Source organism: Strongylocentrotus purpuratus, unplaced genomic scaffold (genome assembly GCF_000002235.5).
Source record: "Strongylocentrotus purpuratus isolate Spur 01 unplaced genomic scaffold, Spur_5.0 spur5_scaffold_9, whole genome shotgun sequence".
Lineage (NCBI taxonomy): Eukaryota > Metazoa > Echinodermata > Echinoidea > Camarodonta > Strongylocentrotidae > Strongylocentrotus > Strongylocentrotus purpuratus.
In genome coordinates, this window is record NW_022145615.1 from 392568 (window position 1) to 419158 (window position 26591).

The 26591-nt window shown below is 38.6% G+C and overlaps 1 protein-coding gene across 1 annotated transcript in view; it reads right to left on the reverse strand.

Moving 5' to 3' along the window:
- LOC594109 (IQ domain-containing protein H) overlaps positions 1 to 26120 on the reverse strand; it is a 29611-nt gene extending 3491 nt beyond the window's left edge. The window contains exons 1-22 of the mRNA XM_011676121.2: positions 25700 to 26120; positions 15770 to 15895; positions 14380 to 14477; positions 13861 to 13920; positions 13217 to 13289; positions 12661 to 12780; positions 11728 to 11808; positions 10978 to 11161; positions 10152 to 10372; positions 9582 to 9790; positions 8730 to 8906; positions 8191 to 8350; positions 7582 to 7732; positions 7067 to 7242; positions 5637 to 5778; positions 4706 to 4836; positions 3823 to 4011; positions 3232 to 3352; positions 1940 to 2214; positions 1338 to 1526; positions 810 to 935; positions 182 to 352 (exon numbers count right to left, since the gene is read on the reverse strand). Of these exons, the coding sequence (XP_011674423.1) occupies positions 182 to 352; positions 810 to 935; positions 1338 to 1526; positions 1940 to 2214; positions 3232 to 3352; positions 3823 to 4011; positions 4706 to 4836; positions 5637 to 5778; positions 7067 to 7242; positions 7582 to 7732; positions 8191 to 8350; positions 8730 to 8906; positions 9582 to 9790; positions 10152 to 10372; positions 10978 to 11161; positions 11728 to 11808; positions 12661 to 12780; positions 13217 to 13289; positions 13861 to 13920; positions 14380 to 14477; positions 15770 to 15895; positions 25700 to 25753 (3234 nt within the window). The 5' untranslated portion in view covers positions 25754 to 26120. The remainder of the gene's footprint in view (positions 1 to 181; positions 353 to 809; positions 936 to 1337; positions 1527 to 1939; positions 2215 to 3231; positions 3353 to 3822; positions 4012 to 4705; positions 4837 to 5636; positions 5779 to 7066; positions 7243 to 7581; positions 7733 to 8190; positions 8351 to 8729; positions 8907 to 9581; positions 9791 to 10151; positions 10373 to 10977; positions 11162 to 11727; positions 11809 to 12660; positions 12781 to 13216; positions 13290 to 13860; positions 13921 to 14379; positions 14478 to 15769; positions 15896 to 25699) is intronic.
- Positions 26121 to 26591: the final 471 nt, after the last annotated feature.

Consider the following 26591-nt stretch of genomic DNA (forward strand, 5'->3'; position numbering starts at 1 on the left):
TTAATTGTTAAATGAGTTTATTTTATTTTTATTATTACTTGAGTTTGATATCAATCACAACTTCTAATAGAGGAATAGACAATTGTAACATTAGGACTTGCTACATCAACCCACATCAATTGCAACTCTTTATACGACAGGGCCTTAATGTCACTGCATCTGGAGAATGAATAAGACTCACCTTGAAATTAGTTTGTCCTTGCATGTTAGGAGCAGATATCTCTTGATGGATAACAGATAGATTCCTTGCGAAGTTAGCTAAGACTCCTTGGAGCTGTTCACCTATGGCAAGCATTCCAATCCCTTCTCTCTTGAAACTATCAATCAGTGTGAACACGGTACCTTGTTTCTCCTGCAAAGAAACAAACAATCAAAACAATAGTCATATCGTTTTCTCCTCATGAGTGTGATTAATGGATTGAATAAAGATCAGATCATTCAGCAAAATATTCAAGAAATAGACCTTAATCCCATCTTAAAAATAAAATAACAAAAGAGACTGTCTTCAAATGAATTGTGTGTAAATCCTTTTCCAAATATCATTTCTTTTGTTTCATTTTATTGGGAGGAAAGTTGCTCCAAATTCTGGAATAGGAATGGCCCATTCATATTCCTCTGGTTAGAAATGATCACTACACAAAAATATGGACCTGAACCCCTGTACATATCATGTGACCCTTTAACTGTCACATTTAAAACAAATTTCAACAAGTCTCTCTTGAAAAGATATTATGTGGGACACTAAAATCGTACATATCATGTGACCAACTTTAATATCATGTGACCTACTTTGATATCATGTGACCTACCTTAATATCATACCCAATGCCATGGGCTCGACACATCTGAAAGAAGACACTGTAATGGATGACTGTAAGGTTGGTATGAAGAAGACGTGTGCTCATCACTGCATACCTAGCTGTATTTGGAGGCTCCTGTAAACAGAAAAGGGATGAATAACTTTATCAGCAAACAAACTATGTATGAGACTATTTTCTGCTTCATCGCACATTTAATTTATGGAATTAAATTTTTAAATAATGGCTAATTTGTGTGTTCTCTTTTTGTGTTATGAATTTGTTAATCTTGAAAATATCATTTAAGATACGCCATGTCTTTCTGACTGAATAACATCTTCACATTATCATATTTCTTAAAGATCCATTTACGAGATTAGTAATCCATCAAATGCAGTTATAGATCAACCATGCTCTATCAGAAGAGATAGAATCCTATATCTATCCCAACATAAAAACTTAACAAATGTGACTTTAACAACAAAATAAATTACAACAAAACAAGAAAATTGGACCAGTTTTATCAATGCAGTCCCTCACCTCTGGTTCTGTGTACTCAAACTTCCTTCTGTGTTTGCTCTTCTTCTTCTCCTTCTTGACCGGAGGAACGTTGAAGACATAGTTCTGAGTATCTAGGATTCCACCGGTCACATACAGCATCAGCAGCGTCATTGCAACGCTGTCATCATACCACAGGTTCAGGTCCACAGCCCAGAGCTTCTGCTCTTGCTGCAAGCAAAGAAAGTAAATGGATATGACTCCTGTATCCTTCTTGGATAAGATTGTTCAGAATGGGAAGAGCTGTTGGGTATTTACTTACATGATTCTGGGACAAATAAATCTGATAATAAAGTGTGTTTCCCAAACTTGCTTCTTTTTAAATGCAGAACTAAAAGTCATTACACGATACAGAAATTACACTGATCATCTTCAGTGCATAATTACAACTCAAGCTTTCTTTAAGGATGTGAGCATTCCCCCCAACCTTCACCAAATGATAAGAAGTCCTAATTATACATGTATCTTCCCATCTTCTACCAGAAACAAACACCCCTCCTCTATCCCTCCCCCCCCCCCCCCCCCCAAAAAAGAAGATATGATGGCCCAACTATGATTGAACCAAGTGAGGAGCCCAAGCTTACCGTGGTTGAATCAATAAAGGTTACAAAGTCAATAGCGAAGTAGCCTAGTACCCCTCGTTGCCGGCAGCACTTAGCAATCTTGATGCATGCCTCGTTGAGTGGTTTAGCATCCACTGATGATTGAGGTACAGAGAGACCCCAGCAGTTGAATGGTGAGTCAGCATGGATCTGATCTCCACATGATATAATAGACATATGACCATTGGGTTCAATCAGCATGTTCACAGTGAGTGATGTCACACTGTCTGATGGAGGGCAGGCTTCTATTACACCACCTGCCAATAGAAACAAAGACATACCATATAAGGGCATCTTAAAGGCCATCTGTACTAGTTTGGCTAGGAGGAATTAGACCACCCAGGGAGGTCACTGACAGGTGGCTATCTCATCAACTCAGCTCTCAATTAACGTAAGAAAAAGAGGATCATGGGGGACCAATGGTCACCTATTAGGAATTGTCTTCTATTTAGAGGGAGCAATACAATACTGTGGCTTTAAAACTTCCAAACCAATGGCTGGCTTTGGTTGTTAATGTGAAGTTGACAAATTTATATGCATATCCAATGTAATCAGAAAATTTCCTCACTTTGTATTATGTCTCCGATTTTGATTTAATATTTTCAAATTTGATTATGTATCAATGATTAATATGATATCTTTAAATGCTGTTCAAAACCCTGCAGTTCAGTCATGTGACTGCGAATGGATTTTGTAATAAACAATTACTATTACCATTACCAAACATACGATCCATCCGCTCAAAACTGAAAAAGAAGATGCCAGAATTAAGTTATGGGGAGGGGATTAATTACATATACGTTTTCTGAAAAAGAGATTCCAAGCTTTCCAATCCTATAAAAAAACACTTATAGTTACTCCAGTATAGCATGAGAGCAATACACAACATATAGGAAGCAAACCCTAGCTGCCCAATAATATTCATGTTTATGTGACTGGACTAAGAAGTATTTATATTCTGATATGAGTCTTCTCTGTCTCAGACAGGTTCAAACTTATGGATACATATTGCCTCACAACATATCTTTATGAACATAATAGAAAATGTCAAGATAATTAAGCTATGGGCAATTTCAAGAACTTTATTGTATTCCCTAATGAAAATTATTTTGATATAAATTTGGATTATATAATATGTCATTGTAACGTAGGGGATGCACAATGATTAATGAAATTGCCTTTAGGTTGATTTCTCGGTGTCTTTTCAGTTGTATTCTTTGACCATATCCTGAATTAATGATGATTAGATTTCTTGCATGATCTCGACACCATACCTTGGCTGAGGAATGCCTCCAGGAATTTTTCCCACGTTGGAAAGAGTTTCTTATTGACCGGTGTGGCATGCGTTGCTAGGATATCAGACATCTCAGAGTGTATCTTGATAAACGCTGGCTCCTGTATGCAAACAAAACATAACAAGAGTTTAAAAAAAAAACAATTTTTTTTGAAAATTATTGTTATTATGGATAACCTGCCAATTTTTCAATTTCAAATTGTACATTATACATTTCAATAACATTTTTAGTTCTACATTGCTTTAGTTTGAGGAGAGTTCCTGTACAGATCATTGTAGGAACTGATGAAGTAGATATACTTCCTGTAATTGATTTATAATTTGCTATTAGTCATTCTTTTTATTTTACTTTATAGTTTAATAATAATAATAATAATAGGCATTTCTATAGCGCCGTCTCCAGCATTTCAAGGAATGAATTCCTGCCAGGTACCCAGTTTAGGTCTGGAATGGGATAAAGAGGTCACTCCTAAAGCAGGACCCTAACCTACAAACTTAAGCTGGACTAAATAACTATATGAAGGGGCTTAAAATGAGATAAAGGTGGTCTCAGCTGGATTAAGAAACATACCTGTGCCCATTTCTTTTCCCATTTCTCTCCATATCTCAGCTCTTCTTTCTTAGCCCAGGCATGGCAGCGGAGGTTTGGTGTGACATCACAATAGGCAATGCCTCGCCCATCAAACTCATCGTCTAGCTTGAAGAGGTAACGTTTCACATTGAGATTCTCAGTCACCAGCTGAGCAAGACTCTCATGTATCTAATAGGTAATACAACACAACAAGGAGCCAACGTTACTCATCATAATGTATCATTAGGTGCAATAAATTTTCTGTCTGAAAGCAGGCAATTTCTCATTTTCTCACATAAAAAGGATCTATAGTATGAAAGAAGTATGATGACATAAAATTTCTTGAATCTTGAAGAAATAGCATGCATGCATGACTGTAATGATATCAGTTTTCTATTCACGTCAGCTAATTAAGTTATGAAACACAGTAGGAAGGTGGTGCATTCATACCTCATGTTAGACACATGACACTCATCACATTAATGTTGATTAAGAAGGTGGTAAACCACTGCCTAAGAGACTGGATGAGACGAGCAAACACGGATTGCACAATCCTCTATGTACACTGATTACAGGCATACATAGAGCCCAATGTTGTGCATAGCTATGATGATATACCTCTCACCATTCTTTTACATGTCATGTTTTGCTACAGTGTTTTTGCTATAAGTGGTCTACTGCACAGTATCTAAGAACTAAAATGCAGGGGTGATAGTGAGCACTTTTTTTTCCTCACCCCCCCCCCCCCCTCCTTGATTAAAATTTTGTTTAAGAATTTGTTGGGGGGAAGGAAAAAAAAAAGGGAAATTGATTTAAATCGGGTATCAGGCCTGTACAATGGTATGCTTTTGATACATAAAAGATGTAGAAGATGTATTCCTACCTGTTGTATGCTATAGACATCATAATCCGATGGAGGGATATCAACGTTAGCACTGGTAAAGATTCTCTTAGAACCAGACTTAGTGGAATAAAGATGAGATACTTCGGGCTCACTTCCAAGGACAGGTACATCTACACAAGACAAGAATAATGCCAAATTCATTGTAAAATACCGGAAATTTTTCATGTTATAGTCGTAAATGTCATATATATATATATATATATATATATATATATATATAGTCGTAAATGTCATACATACATATAGTCATACATTATCCAACATTTGCTCTGAATTTTATTTTGCCAAAGAGAGGGTTAGATTTAGGGTTGCAACTGAGTTTACAATATTGTATATAAATTTAGGAATGACTAGTGTTGGATACATGGTTGAAGCTAGGAATTGATTACTGTGAGAAAGTAACTGCAGACCATATGATGTGAAGTCATATGTAGGTATCACAAACCATTGTAACAGTCACACAAAACTAGATATGCTTTGCCTACAGGGAGTATGAAATAAGTATTATTGCAATAATAAATGACGCATACATGTAATTACTGATGATTCGCATTTACATTTCATCATCAAGTACTCTTCCTTTCATTGTGAAAAGGAACAGTGTTTACAACTTTACATGCATACATTTTGTTAGCATATGGCTGCAGACAAAAAAAGCTGAACATGGCAACAATTATGAACCGATAAAGAATGAGTGATATTATGGAAAGTACAAGTACCCCCACACCATAATTTGCCATAGCAAGGCGGTACATGCTTGATTATAACAAATAACATCAGAAGGGCAAACACACATTATGACATCCCATACTACTAATTAATGACCTGTGTCTGCACAAAGTAAATTTTAACTATATGCATGGTATGTAGCTCCTACGATATTTGACTGGTCTGTATTTGATGTGATTACCTAATATATCAGCGACTGCTAGATCATCTTTGTGCATGACACCTGGGACCAGGTAAGCTTCCTTGCCAATGATCAGGTTCTTGATTCTCTCTATGGCTCTAGGACTGTACTTCAAGAAGGTAGCTAAGCACATGCTGTGGGTCTGTAAAACACAATTCATATAGGAACATGTTAGCATTTTTTCTAAAATTTTCTCAAACAAAATCATGGTTGAATGAAAGCAGGAATTGAAAGCATGCTGTTCTCAATACAACAAAGTTCTCTTTCTAGTATTTTTATTAACTGAATTATAACTGTAATAGCAGGACCCGCGGAAATCCGCGGGATGATCTAGAGGGGGGCGGGGGTGTAAATAGATGTATAGAGACTCTCTAAATTAAAACCACCTAGAACTTTATTTGCCATTTATAACAACAAAAAAATGATCCAACTCTACCGGTAGTTATTCTTAAGGCCTCTTTTACACTGGAACTGCATGGAGTTGCGTAGTGTGGCGTACTGACTACGCAGAAATTAGGCTTCACTGTAGTCCCTGCATAGGTTATGCGTATAGGCTTGCGTACAGGTTTGCTTATGGTTGCTTACTGTGTGGAAAGCTTTTACTGCTTTGTCGATCTGGGGTAGGGTAGCGTAGTGTTGCGTAGGCATGGCGTACAGTAGCGTAGTGTTGCGTAAAAACGCGTACTTTCTGTGTCAAGTTTCTATGCCGAAAGTACGCGAAAAAATTAGACATGTTGAATTGTTTGTGTCCATCTTGCGTACCCCTTTGCGTCCCTCAGCATATACGTAGGCCAGCGTAGTTGGTGCGCAACACTACGCAACTCTACGTATGGACCCCACGCAAATTAGTGATCTGCCCGGTTCACAAATAAAGTATTACAAATAAGCTCATCTGACCCTAATTAAATGCCTAAAACCCCTGAGCTTTCGGGGGTTATGGCCCCTTGAAACCCATGGGCCCAACGCCTATATACACTCAACTCGCTGCAATCTAATTGATTTCCCCCCCCCCCCCCCCCACTTTGAAAAAACGTTTCTTGGAGCCTGCATGTAACATGTAAGACTGGTGCATGGTAATGCAGATTTTTTTTCTCCCCCCCCCCCCCCCCCCACTTTGAAAAACGTTTCTTGGAGCCTGCATGTAACATGTAAGACTGGTGCATGGTAGTGCAGATTTTTTTTCTGCACCCCCCCCCCCCCCCCCCCCCCCCCCCCGGCAGCAGCACTATGTCATGATGTGTACTGTACGTGTGTTGATTGAAGGCAGCTTGCGACTGAACTGTCAGTCCAATGATTTTCTTGTGAAAGCTTTCCTTTAAGAAATGATAATTAAAATTTAGTAAACATGGCCGTAATAATCACAAAATAAGCTTTGATTTCATACCTCCATTCACGAAAACTATATAAAAATCGCTAACTAGTAGACTTACTGGGAAACTGTTGACCGCTTCCGGTACAATGATCTTGAACCTAGTAGCCATATCTTTCTGATCATCTACATTGCCTGAGTGTACAGCGTCTTTCAGACCTAGCAGCTTATTATAATATTGAAGAGTCTCGTCGTTCAGAGTGACAGGAGAGATGTAGATCACCTCCACATTAGGATCTGAGGGAGGGAGGGAGGGAAAAGGTTGGAATGCTCTGTTCTTTGGGTGAAATAACATGATTGTAAAAACATATCGCAGTGAGAAATGTTTGTATTGGGGCAAGACACTGTGCAATGTGATATAGGTAGCAATCTATTATTAATTTCCTTTGCTTTAGACTTGCTTGAAACTGAAGCCCATATATCAGCACACTTTCATCAACCAACAAAATAAGATAAAACATGTAGCTTACACTTCATGACAGCTCAAATCATACCCCAAATCCATACAAACATAGTGGGGAAAATATGATTCATTTCTACAAATAAATGCATGGAGCTAGAGCATGTTCTACTTACCTGATAAATCACATAGCCTTGCCATTTGTTGATTTTGCTGAATGTTGAAATCACCGATAGTTGAACGGATCTTCTGAGAGTATCCTAGGGAGGGGAGATGGATGAGAACACGCCGAGATTGCTGGATGCGATCCCAGGACTTCTGCAATGTCTGTACCATGGTTACAAAGGGAAACATAAAGTGTGAAAATCTCCAGATCCAACAAGACAATGTGAATTTAAACGGTATAAAAGCATTATTTTTCTTCAATATATTTTTGGTTCCAGAATTTTAATGGCTGTATGTTTGCATCTTATATTTCAAAACATACCACAAGCTTTGTTGTCAGATTACGACTTGGAGTATTCTCAAAGCATGCAACTTACAAGAAAACTGCAGCTTCACAATCAAGTTAAACTGTTTCAAAGAGTCTTGTCACTAAATATTTCCCAGTAATCTACTTGAAGCATATTTCAATAAAAAAGATCATTGCTTTCCAAAAGAAACTTCTTTATCCTTCACACATTCCCCAGGTGATGGACATGGTTGTGATATATAATGATAAGGAATTGATATATTCTAACTGCAGTCATATTCTGATGTGAATCAATTAACCAAACACCTGTTACCTTTGCTCTCCTTCTGAATGCATCTAGTTCATTCTTTCTTGAGATCTTCAGCTGTTTCTTGACCTTTGACATCTTGACATTCATGATCCATGATATAGCGATGACCCCTGCTGCCCATTTCTTGCGTCTGTACTCCAGATAAGCAGTGCGATCTTTGTGCCTGCATGTGGAAGGGTTGTGCAAAAGAGATCTTACAACATTTTTTCACATACTACTTATAAATATCTACTTAACAATAGCAATTCTACATTTTAAGTCTTTATTATCAAACCTATGTGTTCTCATAGCTCGATTGTGTTCTTTATTCAGTAAAACCAAATTGTTTTATTTTTCAAATATGGACATTAAAAAAAAAATCTGCCATTTTGAAAGGCAGAAAACTTCTTAAGATTAGAATCTTAAGACATTCTGGAATTAGACTCAGGTTTATTTGGACACCATTAATATTCCATACCTATATAGACCCATAATTGACATCTTGGTTGAGCAAGTTAATGATATACTTGAGATTACAGGTATTAAAGACTTTGCTTAATTACCTTCTCCATGTGGCCTGTATCTTGCAGACAGCCATATGTGTACCATCAGGAGCTAGGAATCTTCTACCAGGTTGGTTCATAATGGTGCTTACATCATCAATGTTCATCACAACACTGAGGAGGACTTCCTTGCTCGGTGGTCTGTTCAACTCATACTCTATGGCAAGATCAGCTAGTCTGCGGGTTCAAAAAGATTGCAATGGTATACATCAGTCTCTCATCAGTAATCGGTAATCATCCTTGTTGCAATCAAATATGAGAAGTAAATCACCTGCTGAGAGCCAGAAGGGCGTTAATTCTGTGTTAAAGCCCCACTGTACTACTTAAAGCTACTTGCGCCCTCTTTATAACAAACAATGCATAATTGGTGACCATTGGTCCCCCATGATCCTCTTTTTCTTATGAGAGCTGCTTTGATAAGATAACCACCTGTCAAGTGACCTTGCATGGCAGTCTAATCCCTCCTGTACACTAGTACAGATGGGCTTTAAAGAATATTGCTTCATGCCTTTCTTGCTCTCAAAAGATAATATATTGCTTCTAAGTTTCTTACCAATTTTTCAATGAGATTAGATGGAAATGAGAGAATCCTCATTTAGATGAAAAGTGGTCGAGGAAAAGCCCAAGAACATTTAAATTCATTTTTTTTTTTAATGATTATGGACACACAAAATGTCAACATGGAATATGGTATACAGTATGGATCATAAAATGAAATTAAAGAAAAAGTATTTTTTTATTTGAAAAATAATAAAGATAAGCTTCAAAGTATACAAGAACTGAATGAGTCATAAGGGTACATATTAAGTTCTAGTTAGCAATTGACTAATTGATCGACTGCATTTGTCTTACTTGTCTCCACTGATGAATGCAATCGGGATGGCATAGTTAGTGAGAAGCTTCTGAAGATATTTGAGCATTGTGACAATGTTACCCCAGGAGAGACAATAATGTTGCTTGAAGCCCAGGTAATCCTTGGTATGGTCTCTGACACGCCCATGCTGCACCACGAAGCGATGACTCAAGTGCTTAAACTCACTAGCAGGGGTGGTGGGAGGGGGCTAGGAGAGGGAGAGGAGGAGGAAGATACTTATTCTATCAAACATCATACTCTAAAGATAGCATCATGATGTTTAAATCAAACGAGCCAAAACTTTTCATAAATTTCAATACAATGTTCCTAAATTTGCAATGACCTAATGACTATGGCCACATCTTGATATGATACACATATATCACACTGCAAGTGAAATCATAAAACTAAATTAAAATGAAATTTGTCCATATTTAGATATATATTCTCAACATTCAATTCTGGAGTATATTCATAGAGTTCTAAATTCACTCTCATCTCATAATGACCACGCGTCAAGTTTCGATCAAACATACATCTGATATCCCACTGTACATGCATGCACTCACCAGTGGCTCCAGCGTTTTCACACTGACAGCTACGAGGTCAAGTGACTTGTTAGACTTGGCTGAGTGACCCCTTGACCTAGGGGATGCCCAGGTCTCATCACTATGACCAGTCTGTAATGTCTTGGGAGTGTTAACATTCCCTCTCAGGGCAGAGGTCTGGTCTCGGTGTGCGTTCAGAATATCAGAGTCTAGCTTCACAGCAGCAAGGTTGAACATCCCATCTGACAACCAAGAAATATAAAATATTATTTTATAAAGTTAAACATTTAGAACTTAGTCTGATAAAAACTCAGCAGGTTTAGAAATTACTGACAAGTCATGAAAGAAAATGGAAAATATTCTTTGATCTCTCAAATTTAGAAGAAAATAAAAAAGATTAGCCTTTTATCAAGGAGTCTTTGTATCAGCAATGATGATGTAACCAGCTGTCAACAGTAGTCTGTTCATATCCAACTAAAGTGACGATTGCGTGCAACTGCAAAGAACTTTTATTTTTTCTTCACAATATTGTGCTATAATTTTCTGTAATCAATTTTCAATGAATCAAACAGCTAAAATGAATATCTTTCAAATGCATTTCGCCTGGGATGGCATTCTGAAACAATGTTACCTTATGAGACAAATCATTAGATAATGTATGTTCAAAATTGGCGGCATATACTGTTTCAACCTAATACGACAATGATTATACTTTTCACTTACTTTCACTAAAGTGACGGACATGGGCACTATATAAGAAGCCACCATTATTATTATTATTATTATTATTACCAAAAAAATAAGAAAATAAAAGTTTTCAGAATATGACCCCTGACATATAGCTCACCTCCGAATGGACCAGAGCCGGCTTTGATTTCTTTCCTCTCCTGGGGGTCATGTAAGGTCACTATTCTTTGTCTGACCGGGCTCGGGTCAAGGGTCAACTCAGCGGCAGGAGGAATCAGACCTCTCTCCATGAGACTGAGGATACCTTTCTTAGCATCCTTCTCTGTGATAGCTGGGGGTAACAGCTAAGAGAAAGAGAGAGAGAGAGAGAGAGTGAGTGAACCATCACATTAATCAATATATGTCACACTTCAGTCATCTTTTATATAACCAGATATGTTCTGACATTTCCTTATATTTTCAGATGTTAATTGTCCTTGGAATTACTCATCAACATCTACTATATTCAATTATTTGAGAAATTTCTAGGATGAAACTCAAAATAAACTCATTTACCTATTTATATCAACTTCATTCAAAAGCTACATCTGGCAATCAAACATATGAAACATGTATAGATCTACTTCCATTAACTAAGGTAATTCTTTAATACACATTCATATTTGTCACACCATACTAAAACTGTACACCATTATGTGCAATGTACAATTTATTTCACTTTTATAACTATAATTTTGTTTTGCTAAATTTTGGAAAGTAGCCAACTTAAGGAGTACATAAACCTTCAATATTTGAATGATAAAATTTGAAAACATTTGACGAAATATAGATAAAGAAATGACCAACCAAGAAAGCAACAGGAATACATATATGTGATACATAGCAAATACAATAGACTGTCCATGCCTACCTGTGGATCAACTCTGTTAGCTTTTGGTAATACTGCTAGATGGTCAACTGTTGAACCTATTACAAACTTCTGTGTTGGAGGCTGCATAGACAGAAATAAACAAAGAAGTAAATTGTGTTACAAGTTTGGAAGCGCTTAGAGACTTATTGTGATTTGGGCTATATAAAAGCTGAATATTATTATTATTATTATTATTACAGTAAAGTATCTTTGTTTTATACATTGTCATTGCTCTCTATCCTTTAGTTATAGTATCATCATTATCATATACGTAACTATTTCATTAAAATTATAACTTTACACAGGATATTATGCATTGTCCGAACTTTTCAGAAAGTTCTGACCAATACAGATGTCATACCGTCATTGTTTAAGAACACTCTCAGATGAAAAGGTACTTTCTTTTTACACCTTAAATTCATAAGAGTGAAAGGGAAAAACAAAATACAAGAATAAACCAAGGCTATAGGTTCCCTTTATATGTGAAAACCATACTTGTCTTTTTTAATGTACTGTTGCAGTTTGTCCCAGTTTATATTGTTTGATTTTGGTTTCCTGTTAATTCTTGCATTTTATTAGATCTCTGACTGATACAGGACATTGAACTCTGGGATGCATATATAAACATGTACATGTAGCTATTCTCCAATAGGTACTTACTAATCATCTCTTTTGTCACCTCTTATTATGTTTCAGCACATTACAACAAAAGATTACATTATCTACTTCATATCTTAGTGTCAACCATTCAAATGGATAGTACAGACAGTCTACATATCAGGTTCATTTAATCAACCTTTAAACCCTTTCATATCTTTGAAGGTGAATAAATATGAGGCGGGATTGAAAGCACCCAGACATACCATTGTTCTTAGACTAGCTGCTACATGCAAAAGATAAAGACCATCATAACTAAAGATACCGGCTTGTTACCTTGTGTTTTCTCTTGTCTACAATGATAGGCAGAGATACGCTGTAGTTTTCATTGATGACCTTTCTGTTCTGACTGTTGGTTGGGTCTGAGAGTATCTTCATGTTCAGATTGTATTTACTCTGAAACAACAAAAGTCACACAATACATTACGATAAAGAGCCATGGATTGAAAGAACTATCATCACCAGGATCATTCTGCAAAAATTCCTCTGACCTAATTGACTTAGTGAAAAGAAATAATTATAATACACTCTGATTTGACATTTCAATTGAACTTTTTTTTTTGGGGGGGGGGCGGGCGCTACTTAAAATGACACATTGAGGACTTTAGTCAGTTACAGTTTTATCAAATAATTAATACATTTATTTTTTAAAATAGCAGTCATGATAGTCACTTAAATTCTATCCTGTACATCAGCAATAATTTTGAACAAATGGTGACTTGGAAAATACCTCAGATTCACAACAACAAAAAACTTGCAAATATCAAATGCCAATCATCTAACTCTATCTAGATCTCTAAATGAATCTCTGATGAATAAATCAAATGCTTACCTGTTGACCGGGGGCGGGGCCAAATGGACCTCCCCCTGATGACGGCTCGATTGCTGTCAGGCGGCCTAACTTCCTGAACATATTAACAAATACATAAAATGAATTAATATGTTGTGTATCTGACGGTAATTGCAAATTGAGTATGATTAATTTCTCAAGTGTTAATGAGACCTTCTGATCTGTATCTACTTAAAGCAGTATGATGACATGTTTTTGGGAACAGGAGGACAAGAGAAAATATAAATCGGCATGATTCATTGAAACTTCACCTCCTGACTGTAATGAAGTTCTATGCAAGATATCTAACATGTATAAACCCTATTCGAACGGATTAACAAACTGCTTGTACTCATAGCAATATGTAAACATTCGAGAAGAAAGAGCATTAGATACATCAAATCAATATTCAACATTAAAGGTTACGCGGAAATTGTAATGGAGAAAAACATGTTTGCTGATGCTGTAAAATAGTTTGTGCACGTACAAACTATTTATACCATCTCATGGTGTACAAATACAGAACACACAAATGAGGACACAATGGAACATGAAGCTATGCATTACATGATGAACTATTACTATTTATGGTGTTCTGGTGCTACATGGCTGCTAATGTTGAATGCATTGTGAGCAATGTTTCTTACCTATCATTTCTGCCATGTTGGTTGGAATCATTCACGGTGCTCAAGTCCCATATTGCCTCTCTGTAATAAAACAAAGAACGATCATGCAAGTTAGAAGTTTTCAATCACACTTAGAATATTTTAGCAGCACACAGTGTCAACAGTGTGCTGCATGTAATGGCTCCCCATGTCCACTGTTTTGGAAAACTCTAAAAAAAGCTAGTTAGTAAGAAATAAGACAAGTCCAATTAAAATTGCATTTGGCTTTCACAATAATAATATGATTGATGATCATGATATCACTAAACATAAAACTCTCCAAAAAAAACACAATTTAAAAAAAGCACAAAAAATATCATAAAAATTATGGGTTTTTTTTTGCTTCTTATTTTAAATATAATTATATCTCGTCAAAACTTTTCAAATATGATTAGGTTGCAAGAAAAATTAAAATAAACATGAACACTGAATCACTGCTACATGAAATAATTGTTTTTCTACTATATATACTACATAATTCAATACAAAGACCAAACTCACTGTGAGAAAGAAGGTTCTTGTATCTTGATCTTGGAATCCACTGATGGTAGGGTCGTCACTCTGTTGTTTACTACATTCAGAATCTTCTCCGATTGCTCCTGTGAGGTGAAATACAATTATATTTTAAACAATGGCAATTAACCAAAAGTATATTACAAGCATGATGAATAGAATAAAACATCAAACACCCCTTGTAATATCATAATCAATTAGATGCCCCATTATTGAATACATTTAAGATAAATCTAAATGTTATTCATTTAATCATGATGTAAAAGAAAGAGAAAGAGAAGAAAAAGGAGGAAAAAATATGTTTTTAATTGTAACAAAACAGTAATTAACAGAACCAAAATAATCACCAAGATTGTGGTGAAATCTTAGAAATTTAGACCAAGTAAGATTACCCAGCACTTTACAGTCTTCTTAGCTTAAAGAAAGATCTCCGTTCTCTCTTTTCTTTTCCTTTAACTGAATGTTGGTTGAAAGATTAGCAAGCTTTTCTATCTTAAAGTATCTGATGTAAACTCAACATACGATTCAATTAACAACTGGCAAAGAGGATTATAACCATACAATGTGGACAACAGCTCTCTTCTCCTTTTCTACTTTCTTCTTGCTTGCAATAATCACTTTCATTGATGATAAAGAAAACTAGATGAAACACATTATATACGGCTCCAAAGCCATCCGGTCAAAATTACCACTTATTCTCCTACACGTATTCTGAAAGTACCCCACCCCCCCCCCTGAAAATCTGAAATGTTTTTCACAAAGAGGATTCTTTTCTATGTGATTGAAACACAAAGTTGCTAATTCATTGTTTGATTTCTAAGCTACATTGTACAGCACTCCTAAATGATCAATATTATTATCTTATATTATTACAGCCATGGGTGTGTAGACACATAGTATTATTAGGTTAAATCTATAGTTCTCATTTCTTCTCAAAAATGCTCCATTTTATTCTCATCATTCTCTATACAGCTTAAGAACTTTTTGATAATCTCTTACTATTATTCAGAACACCTAAACTCACACTTACCTCATACCAAATACTAACCTTTCACCCTTGACTCTTCTACTCTCTGAATTCTTCCATTCTTGGTCAAACTACTGGTTTCACATCATTTGAACGCATTTGTATATTTTGTAAGTTTAAAAAGAGAAGTCTGCTAAGCAGATTAGTTCATCTGAGCACTGCGGGACTTCATCTTGTAGACAATTGCTCCATCACGGACTGCATTATTCAAATTCTTAACTTCATATCTTGGCAAAACACAATACCACTTCTAATCCTAAACCAAACTTAAAATACCATTCCCTTGATCAATTAAGTCTGGAACAAACGTCACTAAAACAAACTAGATCACCTGGATCATAATTACTGTACCTTAATTCCATCTTCTGCTTTCTGAATAGCATTCTCCAAGAGCTGAATGTTAACCAGCTCTCTGGTTCCTCCTGCAAGGCTCTTCTGAAGGAGCTCATCTCGGAGATGCTGTAAATCCTCTTGAACCTTTATACAAAGATAAATCATAGTAATGAAATAAGTAAATTACACATTTTTATGATCATTTTACTGATTATTTTAATGATTACTAGATGGAGGCACATCACATGAGACACGAAGTAAGCTGGATTCTGGATCTATAACTGTTAGTGTTACCTTTACCTCAAATACTCATGAAACACTTTATCTTATCACAAAGGCCAATTAGATTAAGAGGGGGGGGTGGTTCAAAGTTACCTTTTTTTTATATTGCTATTATTTCCTGAGCATAAGAAAGCTATTTGAGTAAATTGTTAACACAAATGTTCTACGTAGATTATAACAAATATAGCTAAAGTGACCATGATGAATGTGCAATGCCCTTGGCCTTATATGTACATGTGTACTGTAACTGCTCAATTGAAATAAAACAAAATACGAAACGAACGCAACATTTTTGATCTCTAGACCCTCTTATCTTAATTCATGCCAAAAGAAAAGAAAAGAAAAGAAAAGAAGATTTCAGACCCCAGATAAATTTCTAGAGTCTAATCAATCATTAAAGATTAAAGTAGATCTATCCTAGACCTGATTTTAAATTTTTATTCACGAGCCTCAAAATGCTATCTTTCATATCAAAAATTCCCAAACTGCATGTAAAATAAACAAGTAGAAACCTAGATCAAGGTCCAACTCAGTAAAGTCAAATGTCATGCTTTGTATTGTAAATGTAATGACTAATGATTGTTGTCAAAATGACAGTCACATGCACATGTAATGCACATTTTCTTGTGAAAATAACATTATTCTTTTGCCTGAATTTTTTTGGCACACTTTGTCTTTAGAATATGACTAATAATACCAGAGTATGCATTAGAGTAATGTAACAGTTTGAATTTGTCTTTATATTTCAGTTAGTAAATTTCTCATCTCTTCCTTATCCATTATTACATATTCATTTATATATTTGCATTCTTCATTTGCATATTCATTTTCCCTGCTCATGTTCCCATTTCATTCACCTTCTTACAGCACAGTCTTTCAGTTGCACTACTGCCACACCTTATTTTCCTCTCTCTCCTTCAAACCCATTCCCTTTGTTGTCTTCTCATTCTCTATGCATGGTTGCCTTTTCCTGCCCTAGCAACATGCACTTTCTCTTCTCTCATTCGTTCTCTTTGCCTCTCAACTTTGATCTATCTAGCCTGTTCACCTCATTCGTTTCTCTTATCACATGACTTTCCCCTGATTGGTTTATTTTGTTATGATGCCTGAGTTGTACTCAGAGCCATGTTATAATATTGAGTATTAAAGTTAGTTCTGTTCCGTCCTTCTTCGTGTGAGGTTGTGTTTTCTACTGTCTTGGTTTACTTGAGTTTTGTTGGAGAGTTTAGATTGTTTTTGATGCAGCATGTTTGATGATTGATTTTGGTTTATAAGACAATATCCTTGTCAATTCGGGTCAAATGTTAGGTGTGCAGATGTATAGGGCTCTGGACCCCATCATAACAAAATATTGTGAGCACCAAAGTCCAAACATGTCAAAAAGCCAAAGGATGCGGTAGGGGATGGTGATTGAAGACTTCTTCAATTGATTGTCTTATAAAAATATCCCCTCATTAAATCATACACTGCAACAATGAACCTTCTGAACCTTCTGAACCTTTTGAATTTGGAGTCAGCAGGGCGGTATTCCGCATGTCCCTAACTTGTATGGCAAATGATGCATGTTAAAGTGTGTTTCTAAAGTTCTCAACAGATGGGGCTAATACAGACTGCTGGTCGAGTATGTTCCATGCTTGTCCAGTTCTTGGGAAAAAGGAGTATTTATATACGTCCTTTCTCAGTAAGGGCGCTGGTCCGAGAATGAGGATCATCCTCATAAACAAGGATATCCTCATAAACGCGGACAAAATGCGTCCTCATAAACAAGGATCGTCTGCATTTTCGCGGACGTTTTTTTTCATCGGCTCTCTGCGGGTTTCGGGGTTACCAAACCGCCCGCTGGTAATGCCAAATTTGGATTCCCCAAGGGAAAAATAACCCTAGGCCTAGATCTAGTTGACAGTTAGACAGCAATAACCATCTGATTTGGGTCATTTCTTTAATAAAACTGACATTTGTTGTCATTCCCCAATACAGATGGCAACCCAGAGATCTCGTACCGTGGGGGTAAATTAGAGCCACAGCGTAACAGCTTTTCGTTACCGACATTTCTCCCCCGATTTTCTTTATTTAGATCTAATTTCCTGATTTCTAAATCAGATGTAAATTAGGTCGGTCTATATATCTCCTAATTACAGTTTTCGAAATTTTCTAACCTATTATAGAATGTGAAATTTTCGGACTTACTTATATGAATTATCCAATTTGTTCCTCAGAACCGCGAAGCACTTACGTTCATGCATTCGAAATATTACCCGGCGGCCGATATATTTCCGGGTCCACCTACCAAAACATAGCCAATGGCCAATCAGAGCACTCGTTTCGTGGGAGTTCGTTGGTCAAGCCGGGCCGACTCGTATGTAGCTACGGTAGCTATTGGACGTTCGAAAAGAAAAAATTAATATTCATCAACTAAAACCAAGACGGATAATGTTGACGACGAGACTTTCTCGGATTAATCATTAATTTAGGATCTAAATGAGCAAGCTATCGTAAGTCAAATAAGCTATATATATGTTATTTTTAATTAGACTCTAATTATTGTCATATTGCAGCATGTGTGAGGGTGTAAAGAGTGAAAATCTCGTAGCATATCTCATTCATCGCGGTCCTGCCGAACCGAACCATTGGTTCCGTACAGTCCCGATAGGACAATCTTCAGTCTCTATAATCGGAGGTCTAGTGGAGCCAGACGTAGTCTCAGTGGAACAACCGACGATTAGAGAGACTGAAGTTTTCGGTCTAGTTGACAGTCTACTTTTATGGGTTGTCTGTCTTCCCAAGGATTTAATGCTCATAATGTGAAGGTCTCTGTACAAAGTCAATGTAGATCTAAAATGCATCAAGAAAATCATCCCGGAATCCGTTTTTAGCATCGCCAATATGCCGATCAAAAATATGGAGCATCTGCTTTTTTGCAGACGATCCTTGTTTTTGAGGACGCATTGGTTTACGTTTACAAAGACGATCTTCGTTTATGAAGTTATAAGGGGGTTCACTATGTACAGACAGGAAGGATTAGATCTCAGACAGGAATTGGGTTAAAACACCTTTAATAAGGCGACAACGGCCTTAGAAACAACAATCGGAATCTTACAGACAGTCGTCCATTTTCTTCTCTCTCGATCCCTCTCCCGATCATATCGGTATCGGTTATCACGATATCAATCCCTATACTCTCCCCCACCAAAAATACCCTAAGGGGTTTTTTCAAATTATATTCAAACATTTCCAAACTGCTCATAAAACAAGCCAAATCTCGCCCGAGACATATACATGTGAAGCAACAATATTGCAACCAAGCGCGCGTACAGACAAAACAGACGACCACCAGTTCTCTTAATTTGCTGTGATCGCTATCGACTCTTTCTATGTTGAGTTCAGGGTAAATCTATACACCCAGTTCGCTTGTCTGCGCAAGATACCATCAGTACTCAAAAAATGTACACTGTAAGAATAACGAACACCGCACCCCAAAGGATAGCTTCCCCCTTTAAAACAGAGATGCAAAATACATAATGCCAAAAACCAACAAGAAAAAACGTCAAATACAGATTATCGTCTGAACATGTTCGAACATATCCATGAATACCTTTTCAAAGAAAAATCAAAAGAAGTAACACAGCACCAGCACAGCTGAGTGCTTTTTTTGTTTGATTTCTTTCTAAAAGAAATAACCCTTAGACAAATTTGTAATTTATCCCTACCTGCATGGCTAAAGTGTAGGATGAATGACAACTAAACATACTTCGTATCCTCTATTAATTTAAATCCGTTCAGCAGGTCCGGCAAAAACATTTAAATATATATAACAATATATATATATATATATATATTGTTATACCCAATGTCAGGTCAGATATAGTGTTTACCAAAGTGTAGGACGTTAGCAAAACTAACATCTGTATATGTGTAAATTATAAACTACACTCAATTGGTAGTCCTTTTGTTTCGTTTATCTTTTGAAACACAAATTCTGTGTACATACTGTATAACAATTTCATGTGCACAAAAATTCAGTGTACATGTATAACTCTAAGTAAAAACACTAGATGCAAAGACAGAAAATTCGCAGGGAATCACAAGTTTATATACAGTTCCAATTTTCAACAATTTCCAACCGGTTGTATTTATCCTTTAACTGTAAAGATAAGGATCCGACATGTTAATATTATAATAGTCATCAACAATTCTGAAGAGTGCATAATTCTGCACAAGCCAGAATTAAAGCACATGGGCACGCACCAATATAAATGGTTGACATTAAACATATAACATCAGTTGAAATAAGAGTCTGTTAGAATCTATATTAAGAGTCCAGATCAATTAAACTTAGCGTCCATTTAGTTTCACGATCCATAGCCCAACTGTGACAGTCCCGCTCTCGACCAAACTGCAATCTTACTCGGCTATAAAGGTAAGTCAATGTAATCGTGAGTCGCGAACTTTCAACCAGTCCTGATCCAATATGCTACAATAAACGACAATTTTAACAGCGTTGACAACATGCGAAGTCTATGTTCGAAGTAATTAGCACCCTTTCAATTGGTCCACATGAACAATGCGAGTTATCTTCTTGTTGGCAGCGTTCACCACAAGAAAATTCACTGGGGTTAGTTTTTTCTGCACAACAAACGGCCCAGTCCATCGTGGTGCTAGCTTAGCTGAGAAGTTCTTTTCCGCATTTGATAGAGGTTTAGTCTTCACCATGACTTGGCTTCCTTCAGTGATGCGGCACTCATCACGGCTCTGGTCGTAGTATTGTTTGGAGCTACTAACAGCGCGTCGACGATTGTGTGCGATTTCTTCTTGCGTAGGAATGTCTTTGTTTCCCTCAGTCTGCAGGCGGTTAGTCAAGGGAGAAGCCAAGCGCCGTCCAAACATAACTACTGATGGTTCTACACCAAGTGTGTCATGACTACTGCTGTTCAGGGCAAACGCGAGTTCAGCGAGATGAACATCCCACTGTCGATGGTCAGATCCGGTGTAAGCTTGAAGCATGGCCTTGATGTTACGATTCACCCTTTCGACCCAGTTCGTTTGGGGGTGATATGGCGTGATGAAGATCTGCTCAATCCCCCAATCTGTGCAGACAGCTCGCAGAACCTTCCCTCTGAATTGGGGGCCATTGTCCGAGAGCAGGGCTCCTGGAGGTCCATATCTGCAGAACAGCTCCCTCACTAGAGTGGTTGCAACCGACTGGCTGGTAGCTGACTTCAAAGGCAGAATCTCCACAAACTTTGAGAAATGGTCGACAGCCACCAGAATATACTCATGCCCAGCATACGACTTTGGCAAAGGCCCCATGAGATCTACACCAACCTTTTCCCAAGACCTCGTGGAGGTACTAGACAACATCTTCCCTTGACGTCTCTGGTAAGAAGGTTTTGTTTGAAGACAAACCTTACAACTGCGAATAAAGCTTCTTACAGACCGCGACATACCACTCCACCAGAGACCCATCGACTTCAACCTTTGAAGTGTCTTCTTTCTCCCAAGATGCCCAGCTATTGGCTTGCAATGACACTCAACTAACACTGCATTCTGAAGTGCCTTGGGGATAACTACACATTCATTCTTATACAACACCATTCCCTTCAAACTGAAATCTGAAAACCTCTGAACAGGACCTTGATCCTCCCCACCACCATTCTTTTGCTTTTCAAGGATCTGAATGATTGGCAAAAGATCTGGGTCACTCTGTTGTGCCCTCAGGACAGAATCCTTTGTCAAATCCAAAGGAAGAACGACTTCATCCGTGGCCTCTGACTTGCCAACACAAGATGGGCAAGAGTATTTGTCCACCTCCTCCGCCTCTTGAGAACCAATATGGACACAAACCTGGTGATACCACTTATCACAATCATCACATTGTACCCAACTAACCGACTCATCATCCGGGGAAATGCAATCACTGGCTGCACATAAGTCCTTTTCATGTCCGTCACAGACTCGATCCGACAAAACCCTGTTTACAACTCCCACCAAAGGGGCAACACCTTTCTCAGGAATCCTAGATAGTGCGTCCGGGACATGATGTTGCTTTCCAGGCCTGTATATCACCTGAAACCGAAAATCCTGAAGCCTCAGAATCCAACGAGCAAGTCGCCCATTTTGCTTCTTCTTCCGAAATAACCAGCAAAGTGCCTGGTGGTCCGTTATTACACGACACTCTCTACCTTCCAGATATGGCCGCCATTTCTCTAGGGCCCATACTACAGCCAAACACTCCTTCTCAGTAGTACTATAATTCCTTTCTGCAGCAGACAAAGACCGACTCGCATAGGCGATAGTTCTCGTCCCAGACGGTTGCTGCTGGATCAGGACTGCACCGACCCCAACATTGCTGGCATCTGTGTGTACAGCAAACCTGGATTCTTCATCAGGGTAGCCTAGTATTGGCTCAGTGAGGAGGCTCTCCTTCAAGGCCTGAAAAGCACGAGTGCAGTCAGCAGTCCAATTCCAGGGAACACCTTTCTTCTTCAATCCATGAAGAGGTGCAGCAACCTCTGAGAAGCTAGGAATGAATTTCTGATACCATCCGGCCATCCCAAGGAACCTCTCTAATTCCTTGATCGACCTAGGTTGGGGATAGTTAACAATGGTAGACACCTTCTCGGGGTCCATCTTGAGTCCATTTGAGCTGACAACATGGCCAAGATATTTCATTTCTTGGCAGGCAAACTGACATTTCTCAGTATTTACGGTCAGACCCGCTTGTCGTAAGCAACAAAAGATCTCCTGGAGATCAGAGATGTGCTGCTCAATATCCGGAGAGAAACACACAATGTCGTCCAAGTAGACATAGCAATTTCGCCCTATCAGGCCATCAAGCACCTTGGACATCAACCGTTGGAAACTGGCAGGACCATTTACCACACCAAAAGGAAGGACCTTGAAGTGGAATAGACCCCTATGACAAACAAAAGCAGTCTTCTCCTCATCCTCATCTGCAACACCCATCTGCCAGTATCCACTGCGCAGATCTAATGACGAGAAAACCGAGGCACCATGCAGAGAGCTCAAAATGTCATCCACTGTAGGCATGGGAAAGGCATCAATCTTTGTAATTGTATTCAATTTTCGGTAATCGACACACATCCTGTACTTCCCGTTCTTCTTAGGGACCATCACTACAGGAGCGGCCCAAGGTGAATCTGAAGGCTCAATCTTCCCCATGTCCAGAAGCTTATCCAACTCTTCATCAAGAACTTGTCTTTTCTCAGGACTCACCTTGTACGGGTGAGAGCGGATGGGAGAAGCCCCTCCTACATCAATTCTATGAATAGCCATGTTCGTATGACCAGGTACCTCACTAAACACATCTGGGAAGTCTTGAAAAACCTGATCTAATTTCTGTCTATCTGCTTCAGTTAGATCAAGTTTCTTCATCTCATCCTCAGCTTGGAGATGAACATCGACTTCTTCTTCAACATGTGACATCTCCTGCCCTCCATTCAACGAGAACTTAACTGGCCGCTCATTGGCCCCATTGCTACTTGTGCTATAACTACGACTGCCAAAATCTATGATAAGTTTCACCTTTTCAGCAAAATCAGCACCAAGGAGGACAGGTACTGGGAGCCTACCAACCACATGAAAGACCTCAGTCGCAGTGCTGCCTCCTAGACCCACTTGCAGGGATGCTAAACCATCAGGCACTAAGGCGGTTTCATTGATCATGCCTAACACCCCTTCAGTTTCACGAGTAACCTCTACCCCTAACTCCTTACACAATTCAAAAGTGACCAGGGAAACCTCTGACCCCGAGTCCAGCAGGGCTTGGGTCTTCACCACTCTGTCATCTAGACCCTGAACAACAACATCTGCAATTGTAGCATCACCCCTATCCTTTGCAATGAAATTGCACCTTGGTGACGGTTCTCGAGTAAAGCCCTGTGGAGGTCCTCCCTGGAAACCCGACCCTGTGGCCCCCGGAGGTACCGGACAGTTGGCAATTCTGTGCCCGAGCTGGCCACACCGGTAGCAGGCAGCATTAAAGGATCTACGTCCCGTGGGGTTACTGCCTGCACCTGTCCGTCGTGGAGTGGAGGGATCACTCCCTGGGGTTGTGTTACCCGCATTCGCCCCCCTCTGGATTACTAATTCGTCCGCCTTGCGCGCAACTACCATGAGAGATGTGGCTTGTAGCTCCCTTAGCTGTAACCTCAATACTTCATCGGGTACTCTCTCTAAGAATTGGTCAATCATGACCAGATTGAGCCCTTTAGAGACTTCAGGCATCTCTACTGCCTCCTGGGGTATCTCAACCCACTTCAAAAAATAACCTTGTAAATGACTAGCGAATTCTTCATAACTTTCATTGGTCTTTTTATGTTCTTTTTTGAACTTTATTCTGTATGCCTCCGGAGTGAGGTGGTACCTTCTCTTTATGGCCAGGACAACATCATCATAATTGTTTTGTTCTCTAGTACTCAGGGCGTGGAATGCCTGCTGAGCTCTTCCAGTAAGATATGGTTCTAACAGCCGAGGCCATTCACTCTTTGGCTTGTTTGCTGCCAGGGCTAGTCGCTCAAAAGTGCTAAGGTAGCACACCATATCATCATCGTTACTTAGCTGATGTAATCCCTTTAACGGAGGACCAGTTTGTGCAGAGCTACCGATTGCAGCAGACAGTAAGGATTTGCATAGTTTCTCAGTCTCATGATGATGAGAATCTTCAAGGTGCTTCATGACCCGCAAAAGGTCATCCACACCCACACCTGTATTTTTTGGTTCATCCTCTACCAGCTTAGGCAAATCACATAAACATGAGATCCGCTCTTGCTTGGTCTTTACAGCATTGGTATCAATATGATTCAATTCACACAAGTGTGCTATGTGCTCAGCTGTAAATCTGCCGAGATATGCTGATCGGTCTGTCATGGTTAATTTTATCTTTTATTGAGCACTGAATATTATACTAGACTAGTCTAGATCTAGTTTAAATTTAATTTAGTGACCTATTGAACGTGTGTGTTTTAGTGTATGGTGTATGGTTAGTGAGAGTGGTCTAGACTTCTAAATCTACTATTTTAATCAAACTTTTATTTATTTAATTTTAGTCTAGTCTAGACCCTATGTATTTATTTATTTTTCTATTTCATTTTTAATGTTACTTCAATACTAGACTACTTGTTTAATAGCTACCTTAACTTTGATTAGTCTATCTGTAGAGTCTAGACCTAGATCTAGACCCTAGATCTACTGCTAAATCAACAAGCACTAGTAGGCCTATAGGCCGGCACAATAAGTGGGGCAACAGTCACACACTGCATGAAACAACCGTGTCAATTAATTTCTCACCCAATCCTTAGATTTCCAAAAAAAGCCATAGCACAAAGAAATCCCTGCCGATTACGCCAGTATAAGGGGGTTCACTATGTACAGACAGGAAGGATTAGATCTCAGACAGGAATTGGGTTAAAACACCTTTAATAAGGCGACAACGGCCTTAGAAACAACAATCGGAATCTTACAGACAGTCGTCCATTTTCTTCTCTCTCGATCCCTCTCCCGATCATATCGGTATCGGTTATCACGATATCAATCCCTATAAAGTCTTCATAAACTTGAAGACGATCCTTATTCTCGGACGCGGACCAGCGCCCCTACTGTTTCTGGCAAAGGGGATTTCTATTGTAAAAAATAAGAACAAAGACATACCTTCACAAGAATTTGGCCAACATCTTCTGGACGCCTGTCAACAACCTCCGTCATTTTGTATTGGCTGTCGATGAAGCTGAATGGAATTGAAGATTTTCTTCACACACGGCCCGGTCGGTCACGGGCTATTTAACCTGAACAGAGAGCCTCAGACTCGGAGAACTTCCACGGTAACTGACGGTCGTTTCAGGCCTTGTCATGTGCCGAAAATACGCATTAAACAGTGCAAATCTACATATTCAATCTTCAGTCTCAGCTAACATGTGAAAAAGAAATCTTGCGGTGGTGGAACTAGACATAAATCAATACAAGTTTACAGTTTCTCCATTGACGACTAGGCCTAGATGAATATTCACCATTTACAATCGTGCATGTACGTATCGCAGCAACATATCAACAACTGCGGTGCGCTGCTCTCCCGTGTTTAACAGGATCCCCGTGTAAGAAAAGAAAATAGGTGGGAGAGCGAAAAAATATTCGCACGCTTTTCGACGCAAGCTGGCGCTAGAGCAAAACAGACACAGGAACTAGAAAGGGGCGTGTAATTTCGTTTAGACATAGGTGCTTGAAAACTCCTAAAATTACTAGCGTATCCTGAAATTGATAAACAGCGGAGGTGTAATTATATTTGAGCAGCCTGAGAGTTGGTTCATATATGTGTATATAGTATGCCCCACTTATCCATGTACATAGTCCCTAGCCAAGTTTTTGCCCTGTGCTTTCAAACGAGGGGAGGCAGGAGGGGGGGGGGGGGGGGGGGGGGGGATGGGGGAGGGGTGCAGGGGTACAGGTTGGATGATGTATCTGAGCAGCCCTGTATACGGACTCTAAATTGTCTTAGAGATAAAGTTAAGTTCTGGTCGTTCTATTGCATTGCAAAGAACCGTCTGGA